This window comes from Arvicanthis niloticus, chromosome 18 (assembly GCF_011762505.2).
Source record: "Arvicanthis niloticus isolate mArvNil1 chromosome 18, mArvNil1.pat.X, whole genome shotgun sequence".
Taxonomy (NCBI): domain Eukaryota; kingdom Metazoa; phylum Chordata; class Mammalia; order Rodentia; family Muridae; genus Arvicanthis; species Arvicanthis niloticus.
This window is the reverse complement of record NC_047675.1, coordinates 21,577,959-21,605,427: the sequence shown is the minus strand read 5'-3', so window position 1 is coordinate 21,605,427 and position 27,469 is coordinate 21,577,959. Positions and strand designations below refer to the sequence as shown.

General features: G+C 43.2%; 1 protein-coding gene across 2 annotated transcripts in view; it reads right to left on the bottom strand.

The window, feature by feature from the left end:
• Nucleotides 1-1,166: 1,166 nt before the first annotated feature.
• Nucleotides 1,167-27,469, bottom strand: part of Nup93 (nucleoporin 93) — a 94,718-nt gene continuing 68,415 nt past the window's right edge. For both annotated transcript variants that reach the window (XM_034522967.2, XM_076915652.1), the window contains 17 exons: nt 23,446-23,520; nt 21,469-21,558; nt 20,011-20,150; nt 15,704-15,836; nt 14,546-14,703; nt 13,006-13,171; nt 12,504-12,597; nt 11,053-11,244; nt 10,324-10,450; nt 10,133-10,205; nt 9,828-9,872; nt 8,446-8,562; nt 7,300-7,418; nt 6,582-6,699; nt 5,946-6,029; nt 4,690-4,818; nt 1,167-1,441 (listed from right to left, as the gene is read on the bottom strand). In XM_034522967.2, the coding sequence (XP_034378858.1) occupies nt 1,331-1,441; nt 4,690-4,818; nt 5,946-6,029; nt 6,582-6,699; nt 7,300-7,418; nt 8,446-8,562; nt 9,828-9,872; nt 10,133-10,205; nt 10,324-10,450; nt 11,053-11,244; nt 12,504-12,597; nt 13,006-13,171; nt 14,546-14,703; nt 15,704-15,836; nt 20,011-20,150; nt 21,469-21,558; nt 23,446-23,520 (1,971 nt within the window). In that variant the 3' untranslated portion in view covers nt 1,167-1,330. The remainder of the gene's footprint in view (nt 1,442-4,689; nt 4,819-5,945; nt 6,030-6,581; nt 6,700-7,299; nt 7,419-8,445; nt 8,563-9,827; nt 9,873-10,132; nt 10,206-10,323; nt 10,451-11,052; nt 11,245-12,503; nt 12,598-13,005; nt 13,172-14,545; nt 14,704-15,703; nt 15,837-20,010; nt 20,151-21,468; nt 21,559-23,445; nt 23,521-27,469) is intronic.

The following is a 27,469-nucleotide window of genomic DNA, read 5'->3' as shown; positions in this document are numbered from 1 at the left end:
ACTCCAGTCTTCTTGCATTGTGATAAAGAAGGCAAGTTAAAAAATAAAGTCAGTTGCATGCTACAAAAGTCTGCTCTTGGGGCATGTAAGTGAGATACTCCTTGCTCAGATACACCTACAGGACCTGCTTTCTGTGACTTCACAGAAAAGCTCAGGTTTGGGTTCTACCAACAAGATCTGACCGAAGAAGGAAAACGGAATACAACCTGGAGGACCCTCAGGTAATTCCCTTTATGGATCATGAAATCTGTGTCTATTATTGATCCATTAGCCCTTTTTCAAAGGACAAGATATAGAAGTGACTATCCTGTGATAAGAGATTTCTTCTTAGGAACACAATTCTTTCTGGACAGCCTGTGGGAAAACGTGTTCCTGAAGAGCAGACCTTGCTCAACTGGCTGACTGAGGAGCAACTGCTCATTTTTAGTTTAGTTCAGGGCTGTTGGTCCTGTGGGAGAAGTAGGGTCACAACAGACGACAACTACTGCTCAGGGACCAAATGCCCAGAATGCAGATGCCAATTGCTTTCTGTATGTGCGACATCCAGAATGAACCCATGAGCTTGCTTTCATGAGTCTTGAAGGTATCTAAATAGATCAACTAAGTGCCAAAGGAGAGAAGTTTAAAATTTCTTTATGAGAGCGGAGTGTGAAGTCAGCTCTCAGCAGAGCAGAGTGGATGGGCTCACCCACTCTGCACCATGAGCTGGGTACTTGTCCCTCTTTTTATTGCAGCAGTCCCAAGCCCATGCTCTGATTCACTAATGGAACTATATGCCAGCAGACTAATCACCTGGAATCCTGGCTGAGGAATGAGGGGTGCTGTGGGGCTGGCTGAATAACCTCAAAGGTTACTCAAGAAAACAGCAGCACGTGGTATTCTACCCACAGATCTTACACCACCCAAGATTTGACACCACTCAGGACTATGGTATCTTAGTGAATGGGAGTTCAAAAGGTTTGATTCCTTGTTTATGGTGGGTAATAGTTTAATCATTTAAAGTCACATTGGCCAAATTCATACACCTATGTAGCCTCTCATTCTCTAGCCCCAAAACTGTTGACAACATTTCCCAAGTAAATACACACACACACACACACACACACACACACCCAAAACAAGAAAACAACCTAAAATTTTAAAGGAAAAAAAAAAGGAAAAAAATGTTTAAAAGAAATACAAATCAAAGAAATTTATTGATATTAACAAAAATACATAATACAAAAAACAAAACACAACACAACAGAAACAAAACTGGAAACCCACCCCAGCTGGCCCACATGCCTAATATACTGACAGTGTGCAGCCCCAGACCCCATCAAACACAGCGCTAGTTCATGAGGACCTCCATCTGCACCAGCCTGGCATTAGTGTCCCCAGACGTCCGGTACGGTATCATCCCAGCAAAGGTAATCAGGGCTCTGGCTTGACTTCGGAGTTGCTGAGAGAAAAGGGGTCAAGACAAGAAAACTGGTTAACTGTCAGGTCAGAGTGAGGCACTCACCTGGCTCTTCTATGTTGCACATAGTGTCAGGAACACCTCAGCCTCCACTGTCACATTATTCCAGCTTCATGTCCCTTTAACAAAGCTTGTCCACTGGGGCCCAATTTCACAGGTGTCAAAACTTTTGACTGAACAAAGGCTGGAGACTGACAGAAAGCTGCCTCACCTCAACACACCTGGCTGGCTTCTACATGGCTGAAGCTTCAGAACGCCTGCTCCAGTTCCCTGACTCTTCCTCTCTCTTAGCTGGCTTCTGTTTATCATCTCCGCAGGGACCTGAGTGTCTAGTGACCCACGGAGCCCTGGCAGTGCCACCTTGCAGGCTGTGTCCCTGCAATCCGAACCATTCTTCCCACCTCTTTCTCCCATTTCCTCCTTTTCTCCCTCCAGGACACAGGGCACTTTTCTGAAAACACAGTATTTTATCAAATTTCTGGACTGTTGTAGGGAGTAAAAAGAGGGTCCTACAAATTTAAAACCAGATCTTTCTAGTAACTGAAAAAAAAAAAAAAAGAAAAAAAGAAAACCTGATTTCTAAGTGATAAATTATTCAACACAGAATAGAGAAATTTAAGAGGGGGTGTACACTAGATTAGATTTAGGGTCCTGTCAGGTGGCTTCGAGAGACACTGGGCTCTGGGGACGCAGGTTGCCCATACTGAGATAAGATAAACCTTCTCATACTAGCAAGCAAGGAAGCAATCCAGATCATACAGAGGAAAGGCCAGCCAGGATTGAAACTTTAGGGCAAACTCCAGGGTATCTATGTCCTGAAGTGTGAAATAAACTGTCAAGTGTATAGAGTCCTTAATGTCCTAACAAAAACAAATCTTACTTTGTGATGAGAACTCTCATGGTATTCCCTTCAAGATAAACAAAAAACACCTAGACTACTGTGCTGATTCAGCTTCTTTAAATGAGTTCTGGAGAAGGTTAGGCAAAAGGACTTGGCAGCACTTCACACTTTAAATTGAGCAGGCAGCTTTGATAAATACATTTCTACACAGTGTCACATCTCTATCTCTCAGAGAAAGTAAAATAAGAAATACAGAACAGACCAGGCATAGAGGCACATGCCTTTAATCCCAGCACTTGGGAGGCAGTGGTATGTAGCTCTCTGTGAGTTCAAGGTCAGCCTGGTCTACAGAATGAGTGTCAGAACAGCCAGGACTATGTAGAGAGACACAGCAACAAGAAGGAGAAGGAGGAGGAGGAGGAGGAGGAGGAGGAGGAGGAGGAGGAGGAGGAGGAGGAGGAGGAGGAGGAGGAGAAGGAAGAAGAGGAGAAAGATGAGAAAGAGGAGGAAGAGAAGAGGAGGAGAAAAGGGGAAGGAGAAAGAGGAGGAAGAGGAGGAGGAAGAGGAAGAGAAGGAAGAAGAAGAGAAGAAGGAAGAGGAAGAAGAGAAAGGAAGAAGAGAAGGAGGAGGAAGAAGAAGAAGAGAAGGAGGAAGATGATAAAGAAGAGGAGAAGGAGGAGGAAGAGGAATCAAGAAAGCAAAAAAGAAAAGAGGGCTGGAGAGATGGCTTATCGGTTAAGAACACTGACTGCTCTTCCAGAGGTCCGGAGTTCAATTCCCAGCAACCACATGGTGGTTCACAACCATCTGTAATGAGATGCCCCCTTCTGGTGTGTTTGTACTTACATAAAACAAATAAATAAATCTTGGAAAAAAAAAAGAAAGAAAGAAAAGTACAGAATGGTAGGCTATGTAAAAACTTTTCTTTCTTGCAGTGCTGGGATGGGATGTAAGAAGTCATGCACACTATGCAAGTGGGTCTACGCTTGGAAGGTCTGCTAAAAGGGTTTCCTCCAGGTGAGGGAAGTGGCTGGCCAGATCACATCCTGCAGGATCTTACTGACCTATAAAAACACACAATTGCTCTTTTGCCACAGAGGGGTCCTGCCAAGGGGCAGGTCCAGTGAGTGAGCTACCAATGGTATATTGAGAACAGAGGCTCTAAACTCCCCAGGGGTAGTGCATCTGGTGTCCAAATGGACCAGCACAATGGCTTTCAACTTTCACAGGGGTTGCATATCAGATATTCTGCATATCAGATATTTACATTATGGTTCATAACTAGAAAAATTACAGTTGTGAAGTAGCAGCAAAAACTATTTTATGGTTGGGTGTCAGGGCTGCAGCACTAAGGTTGGGAACCACTGGACCAGCTGATTACTCCACGCATTCCCAGACACTGTTCCCTCAAAGGGAGCATTCCTGCCCCTACTCGCAGTCACCAGTTCTAACAGGGACAGTGCCTAAGAGGAGAAATGGACAACACACAACTTCAGAGGGAGGAGGCATGATTGTTTAACATGTTCAATTCCCTCAAACAAGAGAATGCTCATAAAGTCCCGTAAAAATACTAGATTAGGCAGTTGGTTCTACTGGCACAAACATGTAATCCTAACATGCAGGAAGTCTAAGGCAACAGAATCAGGAGTTCACGACCAGCCAGGGTGACTAAGACCTGTCTGCAAAAACTATGAGACACAGCTATTGTGGTTAAGGGAAAGGCAATGTAAACAAACTGTGCCCCTAAACAATGAAAACAAAAAGCCAGTGACTGCTTTGCCTCTTGGCTTAAATGGAACAAACCAATGGAGTATACGCTGTTGAGTCCCAAGATCCAAACCAGTAAACTATTTAGCTTAGGTACTGATGGAAGCCCCACAGGAAGTCATATCCACCCTCTCCCAACTCTTTGAGGAACCAGCCCGCCCAAACAAGTGTTCCCTGTGTCAGGTCTCAGTCTCCTCAGTCGTTAAGATGGGGATCATAATGCTGTCTAGTTGCTTTTTAAGGTATACTCTGAAGCTAAGAGAGGAGAAACAAAGTTTGCAATAAAAAATGTACTACTAATCAAGAAAGAATACGGTATTGCTGAAAGTGTTCATTCCTGAGCAAGTCCAAAGTAACCTGGTATGTTAAAATGAACAGATATCCTATGGAAGCAATTACGAATACGCATTCTGTTTGATTTCCACCCCATCCCTAACCCTAGTTTGAGAACAGCAGCAATCAGCTTGATTTCTCCCAGGAGCTTCCTGTATAAGATTCACACTAGTGGTAGGTTCCCAAGTAAAGAGTGGTTGGGATCATGTGGTCAATGAGGACTAGCAAATGGGATTCCAAACCAGCAAGGGATTCTCAGCAATGTTTCTCAGGAATGCTGGGATCTTACAGAGTCACGATCTTCGATCACTCGCTGGGGCCTGGTTCCTGAAGATGGACTTGTTCCCTTGAGCCTCTTAAATTGTGTGAACAGGATGTTCATGGTGGCGAGAAGAACTTCTGAGAGGTTGTGCCTGATCTACAAAGAAAAACACCCACAATAAGGGAAAGGGACCAAGTGGAGGGAGCATGGCCTCTGCCTGGTCATGCTTCACCCCACAGCTGTCAATGGAGAACTACAGTCACCACTAGGGAACTGGTGGCATCACCATGTCCAGAGTGTCGGCACATTCCTGGAATTGCTGCTCACTGGCCATTCTCCCTGCTCCCTTATGGTACTCTGGTGGGGGCAGCATGCCAAAAGCATAGGCAGCACCTGTAAGTACGGGGGCTCTGCTGCCAGCACAGTAAGACTAAAGAGTATCTGCATTTACTATTTTGGCTCCCCAGGTCCCTGCAACTGTCCATTGCCCCGTCTCCACTGGTCCTTCACTGGGAAGTGTACAGGGACAGAGCTTGGTATACTACTTTAGCCAATGATGCAATACGCCTTGTATCTAGGGGGAGGTAAGAAACAACACAATAACAATGACTAATAACAGACTCCTCCCCTAGTGTGAAGTGATGGTTAGCTCTTTGGCTAGCAACCCCACACTCCCACCCCCGGTGCTAGGGCCACAGAGATGTGCTGCTATGCCTAACTTTTATATTCCCTACTATCAGGCAGGCAGTGGGCATCCAAACTTAGGTCCTTCTACCTGCCATCACGTCTTACCCAGTGAGCCGCCTTCCCAGTTCCAGCCTTTTACTTTAATGTACCCAATAGCTCTGAGAGTTCTAGCTATGGTAGCCACCTAGACTGGATTTTCCTAGAATGGGTCCAATTTCAGCTCTCCTGGTGGTCTGTGAGTTCATACAATGGATTCTTAGAGAAGAGGGTTCTGGCTGACCTATGAGTCTGGGTTAATTCTCTCACTGTCTATGTATACCAGAGGATATTTTAACACTTAAGTAAGTATTTCTACAGGGTGCATGAGATACATCCCACTTCCCCCAAGGTCTGCCTCAGTATATAAAGTGGAGAGCAACTGAGGAAGACACATCATCTTCTGTGAGCTTCTACACATACCCACACCCATGTGCCCATACACATGGAACATATAAAAATATACATCACACATGCATAGATACAATTAAAAAAATAAAGCCTTCAGTTTTGGAAGGGATGGAAACAGAATTCTGTAATGAACAAAGAAAAAGACTTACTTCATCACTGAAGTTTCTGAAGGCAGCCACCCTTTCTTCCACACTTTCCTGATTTAGAGGCACCAACTTCAGTCGGTCAATAATCTGTTTCAGACAAGACATCACCAGCCACATGACACAGCATTATAGATACATTACCCCCTCTTCAAAGAAAAGCAGTCAGCTTATTCAAAATGACAGAAAATGCTGATCTTCCTGTACATAAAAGCTTTGATCCCGACAGTGGTGCATGCCTTTAGCTCCAGCATGAGGGAGGCAGAGGCAGGTGGATCCCTGTGAGTTCAAGGCCAGCCTGGTCTACAGAACGAGTTTCAGGACAGACAGGGCTACATAGAGAAACCCTGTCTCAAAAAAACACCAACAAGAAAAAACAAAACCCCCCAAAAACAAAAAACCCAAAACAATAGTTTTGACCCTAATTTACTAACTTGATTTTTATAATTTCCAGACCCAATTCTAAAATTCAGAGATTCCTTTCAGAAGCCTGTTTCTATATTAAAGGGGAGAGAAAAAAAAAGTGTGCAGGGGTGGGGTGGGGGAACAGAAGTCTTAGATTCCCAGGATCACACTTGTCTTCGTCATTTAACAGGCATGTTGGTCATAACCTGTACTTCAAACACTCTTGCAGAAACTTACATCAAAGGCCCTGTCAATATGACCACTGTGATACTCGTCAAAAAAGGTAATCAAGTCCAAGAGGAGATAGAACGTAGAGTCCACAAACTTATTTGCACTTATTCCTTGAGCCCTGTACCTGAAAGACAAAAAAGAGGGATGCTGAGGGGAGCAAGAGAAGAGATGGATTTCCACAGAATCCTAACCTAAATACATCAACCTCCTGAGCTCTCTGGATGGGCACGAGGGAGAGTGGCGAACAGTGTTCATTTTGACATTGTGAAAGGCTGACTACTGTGATCTGGCAATAGTCTACCCACACATACAAAAAGTAAAGTACACTTCTCTAGCACCGGCCATCAAATGTGCAGCCAAGTCTTTAGGAAGGAGAAGAGGACCCCATGGGCTAGAGAGCCTGGAGGCTAATGCTGGGGACCCTGACTAAGTCAAAGGCCTCACTTGGTAAAGGGTGTCTTGTGTTGCTGCAGGAAAGCATCTCAAACCCAGTCTCTTCTGGAGTCAAGCTGGTTGGTCAGCGAACTCAGGAACTTTACTGGCGAGCAAAGTGGATTCTATAACAGTGCCCACAAAACCTGAGAACCCCCCCCATCACCATCACTGAAGGACATTCTGAAAGAAGGTGAATTAGTGTAACCTCTGGGGTGCTGTCTGCTAGTGCCCAGTGAAGCTGAACACACAGTAGGGCAGACAAAGTGACCTGAGCAGGCCTGGGTCTTACCGCTCTGCAATGGAGAGGGCCATGTTCTTCAGCCGTTCCTTGTTAGACTGGGGGGCGCTGATCTGTGGGACGACAGGACTCAGCAGCTTGTTCATCAGCTCCAGCACCTTGTCAGCGTTCTGTTCACGTTTTTAAAATTAAGAAAACAATCAACAAAAGGACAAACTAATTAAGCAAAGTAAAACCGGCAACTTTCTGAAGTGATGAATGGAACTGCTCTATCTCCTGAGACGAGGACTGTATGGACACAGCCATGGACAGGTCACCCAATGTATGTTCACCACTCTCATATTTTCCTATGTCCTAATTAGACCAACACATTTTTAAGTTTAAGAAGTCAATCAATCAATCAATCAATCAATCTGTCTTTTTTTTCTTTTTCAAAGATCTATTTATTTTATGTATGTGAGTACACTATCATTTGTCTTCAGACACACCAGAAGAGGGCATCAGATCCCATTACAGAGGTTTTGAGCCACCATGTGGTTGCTGGGAACTGAACTCAGGACCTCTGGAAGGGCAGTCAGTGCTCTTAACCCTGAGCCATCTCTCCAGCCCTAGGAAATCTTTCTTTATTTAAAAAAAAAAAATATTTTTATCTTTTTGTGTGAATGTTTTTGCCTGCACGTATAGATGTGCACCATGTATATGCCTGGTGCCTGCAGAGACCAGAAAAGGTATCAGACCCTCTGGAACTGCAGTTATGGAGGACTGTTAGCCACCATGTGTGTGCTGGAAACCAAACCCAGATTCTTAGGAAGACAAGCATGAGGCAGCTCTCCAGTCCCAGGACACCTTTCTTTTTATCAGTACTTATCCCATATTCTTAGGGAGATGCATTTGACCCAGGCTCTTGGACTACATACTGTTGGCCAATGTAGAAGGCTACCACAGGGAACCACAGTGGCTTTGATAGTGTCAACAGGAAAGACTTTCATTATGTTGTTATTTGGCCATAGATGCTTTTTGGATAGTTAGAATTCTGTAAAATGGGAACTTCACCCTGACTGAACCATTAACATGCTGCAGACAATGCTTCAGCAGGGACAGTGATAACAAGACAGTGCTGCAAAGCCTGAGCATTTATGGGAAAAGGCCAGCAGAGCTCTCGAGCACAGAGAAGAATGGGGAAAAGGGCACATTTACCTTGGCGAGGTCATAAAGCTTGGCTGCTTCTTCAAATAGCCCTTTATTTTCTGCCACGGAAGCAACTTTGTTGATAATAGGCTTTGTGTCACTGGTAAACTTATCTATGACTCCAGGCTGACAAGACAAATATCAAGGGGAAGGGAAAGACTCAACATGCAGTAGCAACTATGTCACAGAGCACTTGAATTGGAAACGCTTGCTCTAGTCAACACGTTTTTCATCTGCCAGACTTGGGCTCTCTTAAAGACACAAGGCCCGACACCATAACCACGAAAAAAAAAAAAAAAAAAAGACAGGGCGTATTAATGGAAGTTAAGGGCAGAGTCAGCTATGGCACCTGAGTGGTTTCTGGGAGTTTCCAAAATGACTAAGAGTAGGTAAAACTATTAGTTTAAATTTTCTGGCAAGCAGGATGTTATGACAAAATACTTTCAGGACTTTACATTTGCTTTCTAAGACAGATGCTGACCAAATATGCAGAAAGTGGTGGTGGGGACTTTGAAAAAAGTCCCCATCACCACTTAGTAGTAGGCACATTATCAGGAGAGTCTGACAGGCCCCAGGATATATAGGGAGGGAAAATGGACTTCGAAACACTCTGCTTAGCCATGCTAATGCTCCTTCAGGGCTGGACCAAATTCCAGTGACTTGCCCCTCAATCAATGAAATGTATGTTCAGATTCCTGTTGTGTGGTCTTGAAGAAAATAATTAGCCACTTTTACTTCTGCTTCTTCATTTGTGAAACAAAATATAATGGTTCTTACTCTGTTGTGGTTGTCCTGAGTCAGACACTGCACACAAAGCACTTGGCGCAGTGCCCAAGAAGATGGGCTACCGTTATCAGTACTATCAGGCCCTCATCTGGGCTTCGAGGCCAAACCATGCAGTTTACAAAGGAAAGTGAGTAGCTGTGGGCACACAGGGGAGCCAGGGTCAGAACCAGGCCCCCGACACAGGGCTTCTGCCCTTCTCTTCCGGTGCCCCATAGCATGGCAAGTCCTAGAGGAACCACTAAGGCTCCTGGGAGATGGCATTTTGGAGTTGGTGGGGAGTTCTGAGTACTCAGGGATGGCCTTTTGAGAGAGGTGACATGCATTTCTAATTCCTCCATCTGGAGGGAGTAGGCAGAGTAAGCACTGATTTTTTTCTTCATGTTTTCTGAGTCAAAAATATAGCTATCTTAGCTTTAAGGAAAATGGCAGGCACATTTGAACATATGAAAACAGTAATTACAAATTTATAAATTTTAAAGAAAGAAAAATGTGTGTAAAACTAAGGCTATCAGTTGGGCTTATAATTTCATCCTTCTATTTGTTACAATTCCTGTATCCAGTACAGGATAACTATATTCTGACAATCAAGGACACATTTAACTTACCTTTCTACTTCCGTCGTTCTCTAGTTTCCCAAGAATCATATCAAACTGTGGGGGAAAAGGTTTACTCAGCTTACTGGTCAAGAACATAAGCATGACATACAATTCCTTAGGGAAAAGGACATAAGAGAGGTCTCTCAGAGCTAGCACTCAGCGAGACTGAGATCAATATTGTCACTGTAAGAAACCAAAGCAAGCCCCACCGTCTCCCTCTCCCTCTAGATATAGGCCATGTATAACATACTCACACAGAGTAGAACGAGAACACACTGAAAATTCCAGCCAGGGTGATAAGAAAGCTGACCTACCTCTCGACTTTCTATCACAAGCTCGCTCACACAGCGCAGAAACATGTTTTCTCCTTGACTGTCTTTCTCGTCCCTACAAAAGCACAGGAGCAGCTTGGGTGGTTTGTGGTTTGGATGCAGAGTCTCTAACAGTCATTGTCAGATGGAAGAAATAAAAGCTAGCCAAGTGAAAAAGCAAAAGCAGGCTTCACCTGAGGAAGTAAAAGTACTGCAGGGCTTCTCTTGGGTCTGTGGACTCAAACTTTCGGGTGTAGAGCATGAGCAGACGCACAAAGTTCAGCCGTCGCATGCAGGGAGGGTCACCAGGCTCGTGGCTGACTGTACATGGGAACAGAAGGGCTCCTCAGACACACGCAACCCAGGACCCATGGGAATCGAAAGTATAGGCCAAGAAGTGTGACTGCTGTAGCGTGGTCCCCATTTCCCAGTGTGACCTCACCACTGGCTTCACTTTCCTTTGTAGACAGCAGAGAATGTCTCTATGGTGAATGGCCAGCATGATGGCCGTTACAGGAATGACTATACACCTGACCATCATGGCTCATGTACTGGGGAAAATGTGCTGACCAGTTACTCACCTTTACCTGGCTCTCTACCTGGCTCTCCCACCTGAGTAGGCAAGTAGATAGGTGGCTAGCCGGTGTCTCCAAGGTCTTTAAAGCCAGATCCCTAATGAACGTCATACTCATGACTCATGGAATGGCTTTGCCTGGCCACCAAGCTAGTGTCTGGCATCACTCTTTAATATTCCAGGAAATGCCCAGGGGTTAAAACAAGCATTCTAACACTAATAGAAAAGCTCCAGTACCTACAATGCTCTAAAATGACCAAAATCCGGAGTGTCTGCCATTTCACCACTATGACCAATGGGGATGGTGTGCTGTGGTTACATTCATGCCAGCTAAGACCTAAATACTCACGGAGCTGAGCACTCTGCCCAGAGGACTTTAAAAGCAGTTTTAGCTCAAACAGCACCAGGGCCACATGGACAGCATGGCAGCGCAGCCGCTCCATGCGGAAGAGAAAGGCAATGGCAGCTTCGAACTGTGCAGTCAGGAACAGCACTTGGAAGTAGAGGAAGGGCTGCTGGTTCACCGTGAAGTGGGACTCGCCTGCAGGAGAGGAGGTAAAACCTACTCAGGAGGAAGCTGTCAGCAGCTGTCTGACCCTGGTTATCTACTGGCCATGTTGGGTGGAAAGAGAGCAGCAACATGAGTCTGAAGTAACTGAAGGGACCCTGGGTAACTGTAAGCTACCCGAAATATGACCGAAGCCAGGCACAGTGGTGCAGGTCTCTAATACTTTTGTCACAGCCTCAGAAAGACAGAGATAGGTGGATCTTTGGGGATTCAAGGCCATTCTGGCCTACAAACTGAGTTCCATAACAGCCAGAGAGAAACCTTGGCTTAAAAAAAAAAACAAAAACAAAAACAAAAACAAAAGACCCAGCTTCTCTACCTTCTCTAGGCCTCACTCATGGTTGGCAAGTAAGGTCCTGTTATAAAATCTAAGCTGTTTGCATTAGAGAGGAGAGAAGCAGTTAAATGTGTTGAAGTGACAGTTATCTTCAATATACATGGAGAGAGAAGGGACAAAGCTGAAGCACAGCTGGATTCACAGACTCCTGAGCTCAGCAACAGCAGCTGTAGTCACAGACCCTACATTTCCTGTTCAACAAAGAGGAGGTCAAAGGGAAAAGCTGTGTCTCTCCTTTGTAATCAGATGTGACCACCAGCAAGATCTACAAGGGAGCAACTAAGGCCTCATTCACATCTCTCCCAAGCAAAAACTAGAAAAATGTTTATGGTCTATGACCATGGAAGCCACAGCTTTCTTTTTTCTTTTGGTGGTACCAGAGATCGATCAAACTCAAGGTCTCTGGAATGTCAGGCAAGTACTTCAGTACTGAGCTACAGCCCCAGACCCTTTTATTCTTATTCTTAGACAAAAATCTCACTAAGTTGCCTAGGCTGGCCTTGAACTCAGGATATTCCTGCCTTAGTCTCTCAAGTATCCGAGTGATGTATATTTTTCTTTCTTTCTTTCTTTCTTTCTTTCTTTCTTTCTTTCTTTCTTTCTTTCTTTCTTTCTTTCTTTCTTTCTTTCTTTCTTTCTTTCTTTCTGTTTGGTTTGGTTTTTCGAGACACAATTTCTCTGTATAGCCCTGGCTGTCCTGGAACTCACTCTGTAGACCAGGCTGGCTTCGAACTCAGAAATCCACCTGCCTCTGCCTCCCAAGTGCTGGGATTAAAGGCATGTGCCACCACCGCCCAGCTGTGATACATATTTCTTAATGCATAATGGTCTGTACCTGATTGAAAACGGTAAGCCATATGCCCCCAAAGGAGATAGCAATTGCCCAGAATCTTACCATAGTCTTCTAGCAGCTGTTTCTGGAACTGTGAGAGAGTGAGCCTGTCTTGTGGTGAGCTGGTGCCATCATCATCAAAACACACCTGGTTCAACTAAATCCCCAAAGGAAACAAATACATTGGTACACACTACATCCTCAACCACATGTAGAGCTATAGCTGCTCAGCAGCTAAGCTGGATGCTGTGAGCTGGAGGCTCACACTGTGGCTCACACAGAACACACTGTGGCTCCTAGGGCTGGGCTGTATTTTAGTAGAGCATGACTGAGGTCCTAAATTCCATCCCTAGCAATGCAAAGGGGAAGGGAAGTGGAGGGAGAGGAGCAAAGGAAAGAAGAAAAAGAAAGCTAACTGTGTAGTTATAGTTGGGAATTACACAATTAAAAAATAGGGTCGATCAGATAGAAAACCCACTGGCCCTGTCCTGAGCACTACACAAACTTCATGCATTACAAGGGAAGAGTGTAGAGAAATTGGGCAGGCAAAGGATGCTGTACCTACTTTTAACCACAGGTAGTCCTCAGTCTTGTCTGCTACTTCACTCTGGTTGTCAGTGATGTCACATCTCCCAATGATACAGTACACAGCTCGCTTGTAGGGGTCTGTGTTGTTCCTGAGGGCTCGGCGGTAATGAAGCCGGAGTTTGTTCTCAGTAGCTGGAGACAATCTGCAGACACACACACAGAGACCGACTCAGCAAAGATCCTCAAAAGTGAAGCGCAAGCCTGCCCAGAACAGTCTGGAAACTCCTTCATCCTGTCTGCCTCATCTACCACTTTCACCTGAATTTTAACTACTGGCACCACATCCTTTTGCCCATCAGCCTTCTTCAGTCCTGAGACCTCCTTGAGAAGATGGGGAATTCTAGGGATCAGTAGTCTACCCTCCTCCAGCTTCTCTCAAGCACTGACAGAACATGTCCTTCCCTAATCATCTTGTTGTTGATGTTTATCTGAATGCAAATGTGTATGCAGTAGAGGGTAGAGGTCAACCTTTCATGCCACTCTTCAGGTAGTGTTTTTTGATATAGTATCTCTTACCAGTCTGGAGCTTGCCAATTAGGTTAGGCTGACTTGCCAGAGCCCCAGAAATCCTTCTTTCCTTGCCTCACCAGTGCTGAGGTTACAAGCTCACACTACCATGATTAACAAGGATTCTGGAATTGAACTCAGGTTTGCAACAGCAAGCACTTTTACCTACTGAGATTGCTTTCCAACTTCATCCTTCAACTGTCGTAAACCCTTGGGCCTCCACATCCCTTATTCACATGGGCTCACCCCCCAAATAATAGACTTGCACCCCAGTCTTTGGCTCAGGGCTGCCTCCACCCCATCGGTGATCAAACACAGGGCTCTATGCATGCTGGGCAAACAGATGCTCTACTTCTGGGCTAATCTTCAGCCCTAACCCTACTAAAGCTATGTGAGCAAATTCAGAGGCTTGCAATCTAAGACAACCTCTTAAAGTGGCCCCTTGAGCATTTGCTTTCCACAGGAACCACTGGAGTGAACACCGAATTTCCTCTATACATGTGCATATATTCAAACTGGGTTTTAATATGAACACGTGTCCAATGACATAAGCACAATCCCAACAGCTGCTTATCAGTCCCTTAGTTCAGGAAAGCTTCTCAAGGCTGTGGTAAACATCTCAATGGTAATTTCAGACTCCTGACTGAGTAAATTCTAGCTCTAACTTAAGTCATAAAGTATATAGCATACACATCCACATGGACCAAACAAAAAATATTTGTATTTAACAAAGTGACTAACACAAAAAGTCTCATTTTATTTCAGTTATTATTTAGTTAGTTTTGGAGACAAGGCATCAAAATGTAGTCTAGGGTGCCTTTGAACTCACAACCTGATGTCTCAGACTCCTGACTGCTGGGATTATAAACACATGCCAACACTCTTGGTCAAAAGTTGTATTTTATAAAGCAATCAATCTTAACCTAGAGTGTGTTCCATGCAGTCCTCCACTGACAGGAAACTCACTAAATGCAGTCTACAGCTGCAGTGAAGCACAGGGCTCACTGTACCTTCTATCCTTGCTGTTCATGTACTCCTGGAACCAGGTTTTAAATTCCCCCAGCTGGTGCTGGGCTCGACTGACGACTTGTGATGCAGCAAGCAGGTCTCCACAGCGCATGCAGTAATAAATTAATGCCCAGACAGGATGGCCTTCTACCTCTCCGTCCTAAAAGACAAAAGCACAGTCAAACAAAAGCCAATTAACAACTTTCTGATGTGTGGACACCAAGCTAAGGCACTTAATTCCCACCATCATCCCATGAATTAAGAGCCACTGACTGTATTCTACTCCCTGTATTTTTCGAACACAGAGTTGTCCAGGGACAACTGGGAGTGGCAATGTAGTATGGACCTGGAGTTACTGTGATGCCAACAGAGCCCACCTGTGCTTTCTCTCTTAGCCAGCAATGATGCGATCACCTTTTTTGATTTTGACAAAACAAGGGCCAATGAGGGCCACTCATCTACTTGAACTTACAGAACAAACTGCTATTGACCATCCCTTGTCCCTCCAAATGTCTGACTGGATATCAAGAGCTGCGAGGTGACTGTCTTACCCTCCCAACAATGTGACCACCCACCCACTTGTTACTTGTCCATGTAGCAAGCCTACCACATGCCTACCACTACAGTTACTTTGCTTTCTCTGTTGTTTGTCCACACTGTTCTCCCCTCCCAGGACAGCCTTCCAGAGTCCTACTGAGGATGAATCCCTGCTCTTTAAGAGTAAGTATGACCTTTTATGAAGCTAGCATCTTTTATAACCCAAAACTTTTGGCATAAGCTCCAGTTTAGCTTGTACATTCTGTAAGACACTGTAAAATAATTCCCCGCCTGTAAGGCAAGCAGGCAGAGGGACTAAATCATACCCAATGCCACTCTTTCAGCTGTCTTGCTTTAAACTTCAGACTTTGTGCTTTACACCCACATGTAAGTTTCTGAGAGTCCTTTTACCTTAACTTTTAAAACTCATCTGAGACCTGATGCTGGCACAGCTCCTGCCTCTACTTAGGATTCCTGCATGACTGGTTTCCAAAGGGTCCCTGTGAAACAGCACCACCCCCTCATCCCTGGCCTCTTTCCACATAGAACTCCTTTCAACTAAGAATGTGTAAGATCAACTATTGGCTCCAGAATGTATCTGACCATGCAGAAGTTTCTAGTACCTGGAGTCCTGGTGAGGGAGCTGGCAGTTTAATGTTTAGAAAACTTCGAACCAGCTGGTAAGTCCCAGGCACACCACCCAGCTGGGCCTGATGCAGATTTCCAAAGACAGTCACAAGGGTGTAATTCTTATAACTGGAAAAATTTTAAAAGAAAAAATTGGTAAAGGTTGACAAAGTGTATTACACACATCTATGTCCATGTCCAGAACACCAGACTGAATTCTACAGGTAAGGGCTGATTTTAAATTTCATACAGAAAAGGAAACAACTATGCAATGAAGTAACTCCATTCTTATCATTGTATAGATTTTTATTACAAATACCCCAGATAATCCCTAGAGGAATACAGCTGAGGATTCAAATACTTTAAGAGTGGAGCCTAATGCTCTAATGGGTTTGCTTTAAAAAAACAAAAACAAAAACAAACAAACAAAAAACTCCCAAACTTCTTATTTTAAAGAATTTGAAATCAATTCCATGAAAAGTCAGAATTGTCCAGTGAATTGCATCCTACCCTTTACGTAGATTACCAGGTTCTGACATTTGTATGCATTTCCTATCTCTACACTTCCTATCCCACACCCAAACACACATAGGAACGTGATTTTGTTTATTCCCAGAAGCATTTAAAAATGTTATAAAAAGATAATTAAGTTACCTGACTTACCAACATTTCATCCATGTACCTCCTAAGAGCCAGGCCATTTTCCTACCCCAAATGCCATTATGACAACCAGAAATTGAATATTAACAAACTACTATCTAAAGCACAAACCATTGTCAAGTTTTATAATAATGGATTTGACCTAATTCCTTTGCTCATATTCACAATCCACCAGACCCCACTTCTGTTTGTTTAAGACAGGGTCTTACTCTGTGGTCCTGGCAGTTCTGAAACTGGGGAGAAGGGAGGACACTTTGTACTCATAGTGATCCTTCTGCCTCAGTCCTGAGTGCTAAAATTACAGACTCAATAGTTTGTTTTCTTTCTAAATCCCAGACTCAATTTATAAAATCCAAGGCGAGAAACTGCCCCACTTCCACTCCTCTTTAATCCAGGGAGCTCTTCCACCTTTCTGCCTTTCATGACACCCACCTCTTTAGAGAACCAAGAAGAGCTGTCCGACAGAATGCCTCACAAGCTACATCATGTCTATGTGACTCAGCTCAGGCTTAGATTTTGTCACCTGGTAACTAACTCTTCGTACACAATGAGGGTCTTACAGAGTCTGCTACTGGCAGCTACTGCAAACAGTTCTCTTGGCTACCAAGCACTGACCAGATCTTTCTATTATAACAGTCCACTTTAACGTAAGACTCTTCTCTGAGTACTCAAGATTGTGTCTCTGTGGCTAGTCTGTTCACTGTCAACATTTTGTTTTACCTAACACTTTTAGCTCCCATTGGCGTATGTGCTGAACTATTATTACAGTGGTGACTACAAATTCTAGTGTCACTTCCCTACTTCATACCATGTTTTTTATAAGTGCTACTACTCCAATATTAGTCCATATTATAATCAGAATCTTTTAAACATGTTCTGACTGCCTCAAAAGGCCAGGTATCTCATGAGCACAAAGACTGCAATGTCAAGTTAGATGCTGTGAGCAAGTGAGGTGAGAGACGGGGAAAAGATGGAGAATAAACTCAAAGGCTAATTTCAGAGAACAAATGGTAAAGTTTGATCCATTAGTAATAATGGTGTTTAAGAATTAAAAATGAACTATACAAAACTATGTATCATATATCTAGATTGTAACTGTACAAAAAATAAAATTAAACTAAATATTCATGACTAAGGAGGAAGGATGCTTAAAAGGAGGCAAAAGGAGCCTCTGGGTTTGAGAAATGAGGACCTCTCTTCTTTTTTGCAGGTCTTCTTTTCAGCACTTTCCAAAATTTCTATAGAAAGCATGTATAATGGAAAAGAAGCACAAGGTAATTTAATAAATGCATTGTCCCCACCATTCCAAGTATTTAAACGCACAAGACGAGAAGACAGAGTTCTATGTAGTAGCCAGAACAAACAGATGTCCACTACTACCTCTTCCAATTTGCAATAAGACATTTGTGCTGGCAAGATCCTAAATTAAAGACTCCTAAACTTTTGAGAACCAAGACAAATATATCTTATCTCAAGCCTTGGAACATGGAAGGGACAGACCAAGCCTGTATTTTCTCAACATTTTTGGCCTGATATCTAAAAACACAGTTGGAACCATGTCTACTTTACCATCTGGTGAATTATGCAACTTGAAACATTACGTGTATACTGTCAGCAGAAAAGCATCTGCAGAACTGTAACCCTGAGATAGCTAGTCTAAATAGGTAATAAGGAAGTGTTGGAAAAGATGCTGTCAGAGAGTAATGCTACTCAAGAGACAGAGAAAAGGCTTTATAAAACTGGACAGGTGCTTCAAGAGTGCTCTAAAAGTCTAGTTAGAGAATAGCCAATGAAAAAAAATAACTGAACTCTGGGATGGAGAAAAGGATCAGCTGTTAAGAGAACTTGTTCATACAGAGGACCTGGGTTGGGTTCCCAGCACCCACATGGTGGCTTACAACCATCTGTAACGCCATACAATTACAACCTCACTGTACCAACTTCACTGTACCAACCTCACTGGTTCCAAACATACATGTGGTGTACATATGTACTTGCAGGAAGAACACTCATACACATAAAATAAATACATTTAAAAAGTTAAAAACTACATGGAATAAATAATAAACTGGGATGCATAAACAACAGAATGCAGCCTGGTAGCTCAAACACTAGTTTAATGATGAGGTTTATCAGAAAAAGCATTTTTAATTTTGTTAATATTTTAATTTTTAATTTCTTAAAAATTTTACATGGTATAAGATTATCTGGCTCATAGTTTTATAGCTAAAAATGAACAAATGTTACTTTATTAGGGTTCTTATATCTGACAATCAATATAGCCAAACTTCCATCACAAAAGTTTTAGCCAGTGGGACTGGAGAGATGGCTTATCAGTTGAGAGTGCTGACTGTTCTTCCAGAGGACTTTAGTTCAATGTCAGCACCCACATGATGGCTGTAACTCCAGTCCTAGGGGATCCAACACCCTCATCTTGCCCCTGTGGACAATGTGCCCTTGTGGTACACAGGCATACATGCAGACAAAACCAACCATAAAAATAATAATGTGAACTAAAGTGAAAACAGTCTAGACAAAGTCTGAAGAATTACTTATAAAACCTTTACATAGGGAGAGATTAGAGAAACTAAACAACCCTTTTTTACAGCTTCAGATTTCTTGTAACAGGAATGGAGACTAGTGAGGCTGTGCGTTTCATGTCGCTAAGGTGTAATTAGTATGATATTTGATATGAAACCCAGTTCCCTGCAGCATCAAGTCTGATTTCCCTCAGGGAACTTCCTAATCAAGTATTATTTTGTTGACAAAGAGCAACCACACTGCAAGGCGCTGGCAGATGCAGACTCTGGCAGAGGCTGCATTTTGGCTAATATATTCAACTAAGCTTCCTCCTCTCAAGCCGCAGGGTGACACCTAGCACCCTGTCTCTATTTAGAGTCTGTTGCACACTCCTGACCATCCCTGCTGGGGATGGAATTCCACAGACTTTCACAAAGAAAATGAATGGCGCTGGCCCTAATAATAAAGTGGACAAAAGTGTATGAGGAACCAGCCACCAACCTCTAAGCAACCAACTCTGATTAGTGAGGAGGTGAAAAGAAAGCCCAGGCACAAAGCACTGGCCTCGGCAGCTATGTGGAGCCCTGATTCGGGTTAATTGAGTAGGGCCAGGGAGGGTAAAGTTATAGGGGCTAAGGTTTCCAAGCCATATTGCAAGAGTTAAAAAGCTATAAGAAAACAAAGGAACCTGAGGAGTGAATGCTGAACCATATTAGGAAATCAGAATTATAACCCAAGTCATTATGATCTAATCAACATGTCTCTACGTTAAATTATGGAGAGCAGAGAAATAAAGAGCTATGAACAGTGCTCCCTCTTACTACCCTCCCCACGTATGAGTTTATCAAATGCAGAAACAGTCTGAGTAGATAAGTGTTCTGACAACAGAATTAGCTCAGCTCTAGTCCATTTAAAGTACTCCAGTTATAACACAGTCAATCCCAGAACTATGTAAGATGGAGAAACAAGTGACTTTGGGGAAGGTAAAAGCCTACCCCTACTAGACACACACACACACACACACACACACACACACACACACACAAACACACACAGAGAGAGACAGAGACAGAGAGAGACAGAGACAGACAGAGAAAGAGAACACGAGAATACACTACATTACCTCTGTTCAAGGTATCCCAGGGCCTGCTTGACAAAGTCCATGCGCACTTCCACGCTGCTCCGGCTCTTCAGGGCGTCAGATGCTGGTGTCAGTACCACATCTGTCATTTGTTTTACCATGGCCCACATGTCAGAAATGCTCTGTATATAAATGAGGTTGTGTGTGACAACGCTGTAAGGTGGAGGAGTCACCTGGCTATGACTGCAATGGCAGGCAGATGAGGAAAGGTTGAGCTTTTATGTCTGAGATGGCCCTAGCTCAGAACTCCATGCAGAAGATGGGCCTCTGCCTTGCTAATCATAAGAGCTCTGATCACTGATGAATATCCCTGCCCTGCTTGGAGCTGGCTTTCAGACCAATTACCATGCCAGGCCTGCCTGACAGAAGCACCTCCATCATTACAGGCACATGAAAGTAGGAAGAGCTAAACCTCAGTGGGTCACCCATTAAGAGGGAATGAATTTGGTTTCTAATTATCCAGAGCTCTAGGAATTTAAACACAAGTCCTTACAAGGTTATTTAAGTTTCTTAAGGCTTAAAATAAAAGGTTAACCTACATAACAAGGTTTTGCCCTCCCAGAGGCTCCCTGGCTGCCAGGTAGCCCACTTTATCAGTAACTGCCACAGCCTCCTATTCTCCCTCCCATTCAGCCTCAAGAGCGCCTCCAGGAAAGAGGGTTTTCTTTGTGTTCCTCTCCCCAGGCTCTGAATTTCTTCTTCAAAAACGTGTTTTCTGGCCCCTTGGCAACACTCTAAAGATAGAACTAGAGAAATGCATCGCAGTAGGAAAAAGTTGGTTCTCATGGCACTTCTCTCAAACATGAGAGAGCTGAAGAATGAATACCAAGCAAATGTGATAGTGAATTCTCACTTTTGTCTTCAAATCTGTTTGTATTGCCTTTTATCTTACTACTGGAAAAAAAAGCACAATTTTGAGAAACAACCCGTGTATGGGTGCTTTTGCTTCTTTCTGTATTGGCCTTCCTTTCCTTCTGCCTTCCCTCTAGCACCTTCTAATGCACCCCACCCCATCCACCCACTGCTGTTCTAAAGGAGAAAGCTGGCCAGTTAAGAGCATAGTGAGGATAATAAAAATTGGGGGGAGGGATCAAAAAGAAAATGGGTAAGTTAAGTTCAAGGAGAGAGATGGCACAAACTATGCCCTCTGCTATTCGGCTGTCCTTAAAGAGTGTGCTGGTACCTGAGGAGAGAAAATGGGTAAGAAGCCAAGCAGAGCTCAGGACCTCTTACACTGACTAATCCCAGTTAGACCTTTGGAGGATGTATTTTTAAAAAGCCACCACAAAAACAATCACTCCAAATGTATATAAAACACTGGAAAACAAGAATGTTCTCTCTTAAAACAGTCTCTTAGCATACTGCAGCCTAGTCAGTAAGGTGTTGACCCCATCCGAACTCTGAATGTGGGTTTCTACCCAGTTTAGGTCTGGGAACTACCTTGTCATCCAGCTCTGCGACAGAGGTGCACAGGTCTACTAGGTTAGGTTGTAGGTGTCCACTTACAATCTTCTCATTATAGATATAAATCTGAAATAAGGAAACAAAGTAAAAAAGCATGAGCTACTTTCATTTCCTTTTAAGGGGTAGGGTGCAGCTGCCTTCTCCTTTGTCAGGACAGTGTTTGCTACACATTTGGAATATTACTCCTAGAAAGCATCTCTGGGCCCAGACTGAGAACTCAGTGTTTGCTGCCAGGCCTGACAACCTAAATTAAATTTCTGAGACTTACATGGTAGAAGGAAAGCTGATTCCGACTACTGACCCCACAATGAATAAAAAAGTACATAAATGTAAAAGAAAGAATCTCTGCTCTTCAGGTAAAATCTCTCTCAAGAAAGAAACAAACAAAACAACAAAAAACAAACCAAACAAAACCACAACGATGATTTAATGTCATGCTTAAGGTGTAAGATGATAACATTGTACTTTGGGTTTGGCTTATAAAATAATAAAATAATCATGGTTACAAACCAAGTTCTCCTCTAGTGGCTGCTGCTGATGTCACTTAGCTTCCAGGGCTGTCACACAGATTTAACAGGTTCTGAACCATAAGCAGTACTGACTCACTCAATGAGCATGTCCTAGGAGCCTCCCTCTGGAAGGCTGTACTACAGAGCACACAGACATTCATTATCTGCTGGAGACCCACCTACTGGATCCCAGGTGCTGCAGGCTTAGGTTCTACAGAGTTTAGCTTTTCAGATGAAGAAGCTACACTGTTTCTCCATGCATTTGTAATTTTGTTGGGTCTGAGCTGGTGGTAGCCACAGCAACCAAGGGACTCGGCCAAGTGAAACCTACTGGATGCTGATGTGGAGTGAGTATAGGAAAGAGGGCAAGTGATCTAAAAGCTGGAGAAGGAAATGAAGTCTACTGGTGAAATAGGAAGTGAATAAAGGGAATGTCACCTCTGGAGGACAAGGTGGCCTTCAGCTGCCTGGAGTTTGAAGCAGCAATGTCTGATGGAAGAGACTTTAACCTTAAATCTGCTACCATCCTGTGGAGTGTATTCTCTGGTTTTACTATCGCTTAACATGAATATACATTTACACTAAAAAAGCATTTAGGATATTTATCTCAACAAGTGTTAATCAAGATTTCTGATATGTGATAGTTAATGTAGAACTCCATTGATTAATTAACTAGTAGCTGAAGTGAGTCCTCTAGTACAGAGCACAAGGTCTAAGCTCCTCATGGGTCCTGCTTCCTTTTGTAGTCACCCTCTGTTTCTACCCCTAACTCCCGTATTCCAGAGTAGCAAGCGGAGGAATATATCCATGTGTCCTCTCAGGGACACAGCTAAATGATGCAGATCTGGAGACTCTGTGGAGGGAAGAGCGACTACAGTAAAGCACAAGCTTGAGTTGCATTCCTTTATTCTGAGAGTCAGCTCCAGGTAAGTCTTGCACACGGGTCCGCACAGACCTCCATCTTGATCTGTGCTTACTGATGTGGGCTCACGATCAGCAAGCAGGAGCACAGCTCCAGCACATCTTACCTCCACTGTGCGCTATGGGGTCGGCACACTGTGCTTATCAAGGGAGCAGCCTTTTGAAAGAAAATGCTACTCAATAAGGGTAAAAGGATCTGACTTAGCCAGCCAAGTAAGAAATTCAGTTAATACAGAACCCCATTTGCTTCATTCCCCCAAAAGCTATTCCCAACAATGCCAAAAGAAACACCTGGTCAGTAGAGAGAGGAAATTTCAATTTCCCTGCACTATGAGTCATGAGATTACCCTATTTAACAGAATGGAGAATAGTTGCATTCATGGTGAAATATTAACTAATCCATGAGCAAGAAGCCCCCTTGCTTTCAGGGCTGACTCTGTTGTGAAATCACTACTCCCCGTGACTCTCCAAGGATCACAGCATTCCTGCTCCAGGATTAAATCTTCCTAAAAGGCATACTCACCTGCCGGGCATAGGCCATCTCAATGCTATCCAGAGAGCTTCGACCAGGGGGACTCACATCACTGATGTAACTTGACTATAGGTAAAGACACAGCAACATTAGTTAAGAACAGTACTTGATTGCATAAACACATCATGTCTGTAACCTGAACAGGGAAAGCAATAGAGAACAGTAGGCAAGGCTCTGCTACAAAGACAGAGGCTCAGCTATCCTCTAACAGCCCCAGGAAATAGTTTCCAGTACTAAAAACCTAATTCTAAAAATTATTCATTTAAAGAGTACTTGGTTGCAGCCTCTGAATTTCCATTTAAATGACTTTTGCCTAATGCTCCTGTTTTCAAAAGCACCTCTCCTTCAGCTGTCCTTGGCCAAGCCACTATTTTACCACACATAAAGTCAATTATCCATCAACAGGATGTGTGCACAGTAACTCCTGAATAGAAAGAAGTGGCTGGCAAACGTTCAGCTGGAACTCCACAGTCAGAGCTGCCTAAGACCTGGGAACATGGATGCCAGCACACCACATGGGAGAATGTTCCCAACACTTCCTATCTCCAACCAGGTCTCTCTGCACTGGAAAAAAAATAGCCTATATATTAAGCCATGCTGGCTATGACAAGTCAGGACACAATAAAAGAATGCATAACAGGGCCAGGGAACCAGAGACCAGAAAGGCAAGGAAGCCAGGCAAACAAGGCTAGAGAAGAGAAGGGCTCACTGGGAGCCTGGAGGTATGTGAGGAGAAAGCAGTGAGCAGTGTGAGCCTGAAATGCGCACATGCACAAATGCGATCATACCCCCCAACACACGCACACACGCACGCACGCACGCACGCACGCACGCACGCACGCACGCACAGAGGGAATGGGCTTCTCAGAGTAGAAAGCATTCAGAAAATAGCCTTTTTGGGACAGGCATGTTGCAGAAAGGAGTGGTACACTTTTACTTTAGCACCCAGATTGTACAAAGTGTATGCAGAGGTGTGTAAAACTTTCCCAAGGTGAGGGTTCACTCTAGGCAGGGGAGAAGAAACTGTAATAGCGCTCGCACAAAACAAGTCTAGGGTGAAAACTGAATCCAGTGATACACACAAGGAAAGACAGATGAGTTCCTAAACAGAATATTTTGCCTTCATGAACACAAAGAGTAATCAAACTGACTAATTTACAAAATTGTTATAGAACCCCAGTACTGTTTAATTAGTAAAAACAACAAACAAACAAACAAAACAAAAAACAAACAACAAACACCAGGACCCAGACAGTAGAGCTCTAAATGCAACCCACTGGGTATAACCTAATATATAAACCAAGCAGGGTACCTGAGCCATTCCTATGAAGGAATTCACCACAAGAAAACTACCTACATGGACCACCACTACCAAAAACAAAACCTCTAATGTGAGTAAACCACAGGGCAAAGCAAAACTGTAGAACCTCAAATACACAATGATGCAACTTGTACAGTTGACAAGGAAACAATATGGCACAAACAGATAATATCCATACACAGAAGTCCCTAACAGGGAACCAGAAGGATGCATAGGGCTGACAGAAGTTGTCTGGACAGGCTGAGTGCCTAACGGTGCACCATATGAGGAACTTTTTGTGGTACATCACAGCAGTAAAATGAAGGGCCTACTGAACAGTTTTAAACATCTTTTGCAAAGAGCAGTGGAGCACTTTCTCAAACCCCAACATATGAACTAGGCTCATCCCTTAGGAATCTGACAGGGAGCACAATGCACAACTTAGAAGCATCTAGTATGAGGCTCTCAAATTCAAACTGTCAGTCTGTATTTTACCAATCAATTACATCATTCGTTTAAGACATGTCATACATGCAACTATATGTTGGGAAGAATAAAAATGCTGCCAAACTATGACCCATAACTGAATAAGATGTTGTGATTTCAGAGATGTTAAAATATGGGAAAACTGTATGATTGACACTTGAAATATGGTATTAAGTGTCTTATCAAAATTAGTGGCTGCTCAATATTCACGAGCTTCACACACTACAGAGCAGAGCAGCAGCTGTGTCATCTGTCATGAAACCTCAGCTCAGTTTCTCCAGCAAGTCTGCTGCTTGCTGAGTCTCTTTCCAGACAACTCGCCTGAGGATATGCTCAATGACCATGGCCAAAATCCAACCCACCTAACTTAAATCCACCTTTAAATACTGCTTTTTTTTTAAGTGTCTCAGAGAGAAAGAGAATACATGTATGTATGTACATATGTATGCACACATTAACACATGTGTACACAGATAGGTTGAACTCTCCTTTTCCATCTTTTCATGGCTTTTGGGGTTCAAATTCAGGCCAGCAGGCATTCATAGCAAGCATTTTACCCACTGAGCCATCTTACCAGCCCCAAAATACATTTTAAATGTCAGTTAAAATATATCTAGGAATGTCCACACTGCTCAACTCCATCTTGCCATGCAAGCCACAGACACTGGAGTCCTTCCTCACACTGACCAGATGTAAGAACTGGGCCACAAAAATTCTCTCCATAGCAGGGCAATAGCCTCAAGAGACTTATGTTAGAACATATTATTGTTTTCTAGGCGACACTTGAAAAGTTAACAACAATCTTTCAATTCCTACCTTCCTTTAAAAGCTGTCTCTCTTTCTTCAAAGGCATCCTAAGGATATTACTTTTCCAAATAACTTTATGCTATTAAAGTGCCACTTCCTTTATTAAAACTTGCCAGGAATAGATATTAACAGTGTCTCTGCTCTTCTGTTATTGAAAGGCTCCTGGGAAAAACAAACATGCCAGAGACTACCATATTTCAGTTCATTTATGCCTTAAAATTTTCCCCCAAAAGCCTCAGGAACAGCTTTATATTAAATTATCCAAATCTGGACATTTTCCTTCAAATATAAAGTCAACTCAGAATGATCCAAGGTCTCCTCTCTGACGACATTTTGATCCAACAATTGCTAATAATAAGGTGCCCAGAAAAGAATGCTATAATCACCAAATCCTACTTCTTCAATTATTATTTTTCTATTTATAGCAATTTTTTTCATTCTTAGAAATACTTCATAAATCAAAAGAGAAAAAAAAAAGCCACATTAAAACAACTGATCTTAACAATGTGCAGCTCACCGAACGCTGCTGGGGCTGTAACACTGCACAGGCCTGGAGCACGCACTCCATGGCAGACACTGTTCCCTGTCCTTACAACAGAAGAAAAGATGTTTCACAAAGAGAAATCCAGGCCAGGTTTAAATGTCATCTGTCCTTCAAACTGTGTGCTCTCCCCCACAGGACGAACGAAGTGGAGATAATCTATCTTTCCATCATTTTGAAGGGAATTACATGGAAAGAGCCTGTGAAAACTCAGGGCTCTACATACTCCAAGAATGGCTAAATTCTGAAAGATAACACCAAGTGTGGCAAAGACATGAACGAATGGAATTTTCACATACTGATGGTGGAGGATATATAATGAAACCATTTGGGGCAATGTCTAGTAAAGCTGAACTTCCACAGGAGTGGTGGTTCATGTCTTAATCCCAACCCCTTAAAGAAGCTAAGACAAGAGGATCACTGTGGGTTTGAAGCCAGCTTAGACTACTGAGTGAGTTTTGGGCCAGCCTAGACTATACAGTAAGACCCTATCTCAAAAACCCAAAATAACAACAAAAATGCTAAACTTTCTGTGTTTGTGCGCAGACACAGGGAAAAGGTGGATGCTAAGAATTGAACCTGGGGCCTGGTGAATGCTAAAGTGCCCTTTTACTAACCCTAACTCTAGCCCCAAAGCTGAACACACACATATATTCTGACCCAGCAATTTCCACTCAGGTGTACCCCCAAAGAGTTACAAATATATTTGCATCTAAAAAATAAGGGAATTGCTCTTAATAACATTGTTTATAAAAGACAAGAACTGGAAACTATCCAAATGTCTATCAACACTAGAATGGGCAAACAAAACTAGTTATACTGTTCATCCATAAAATGAATGGCTTACCACTATAAATAATATACATGAGTAGAGGGTTACA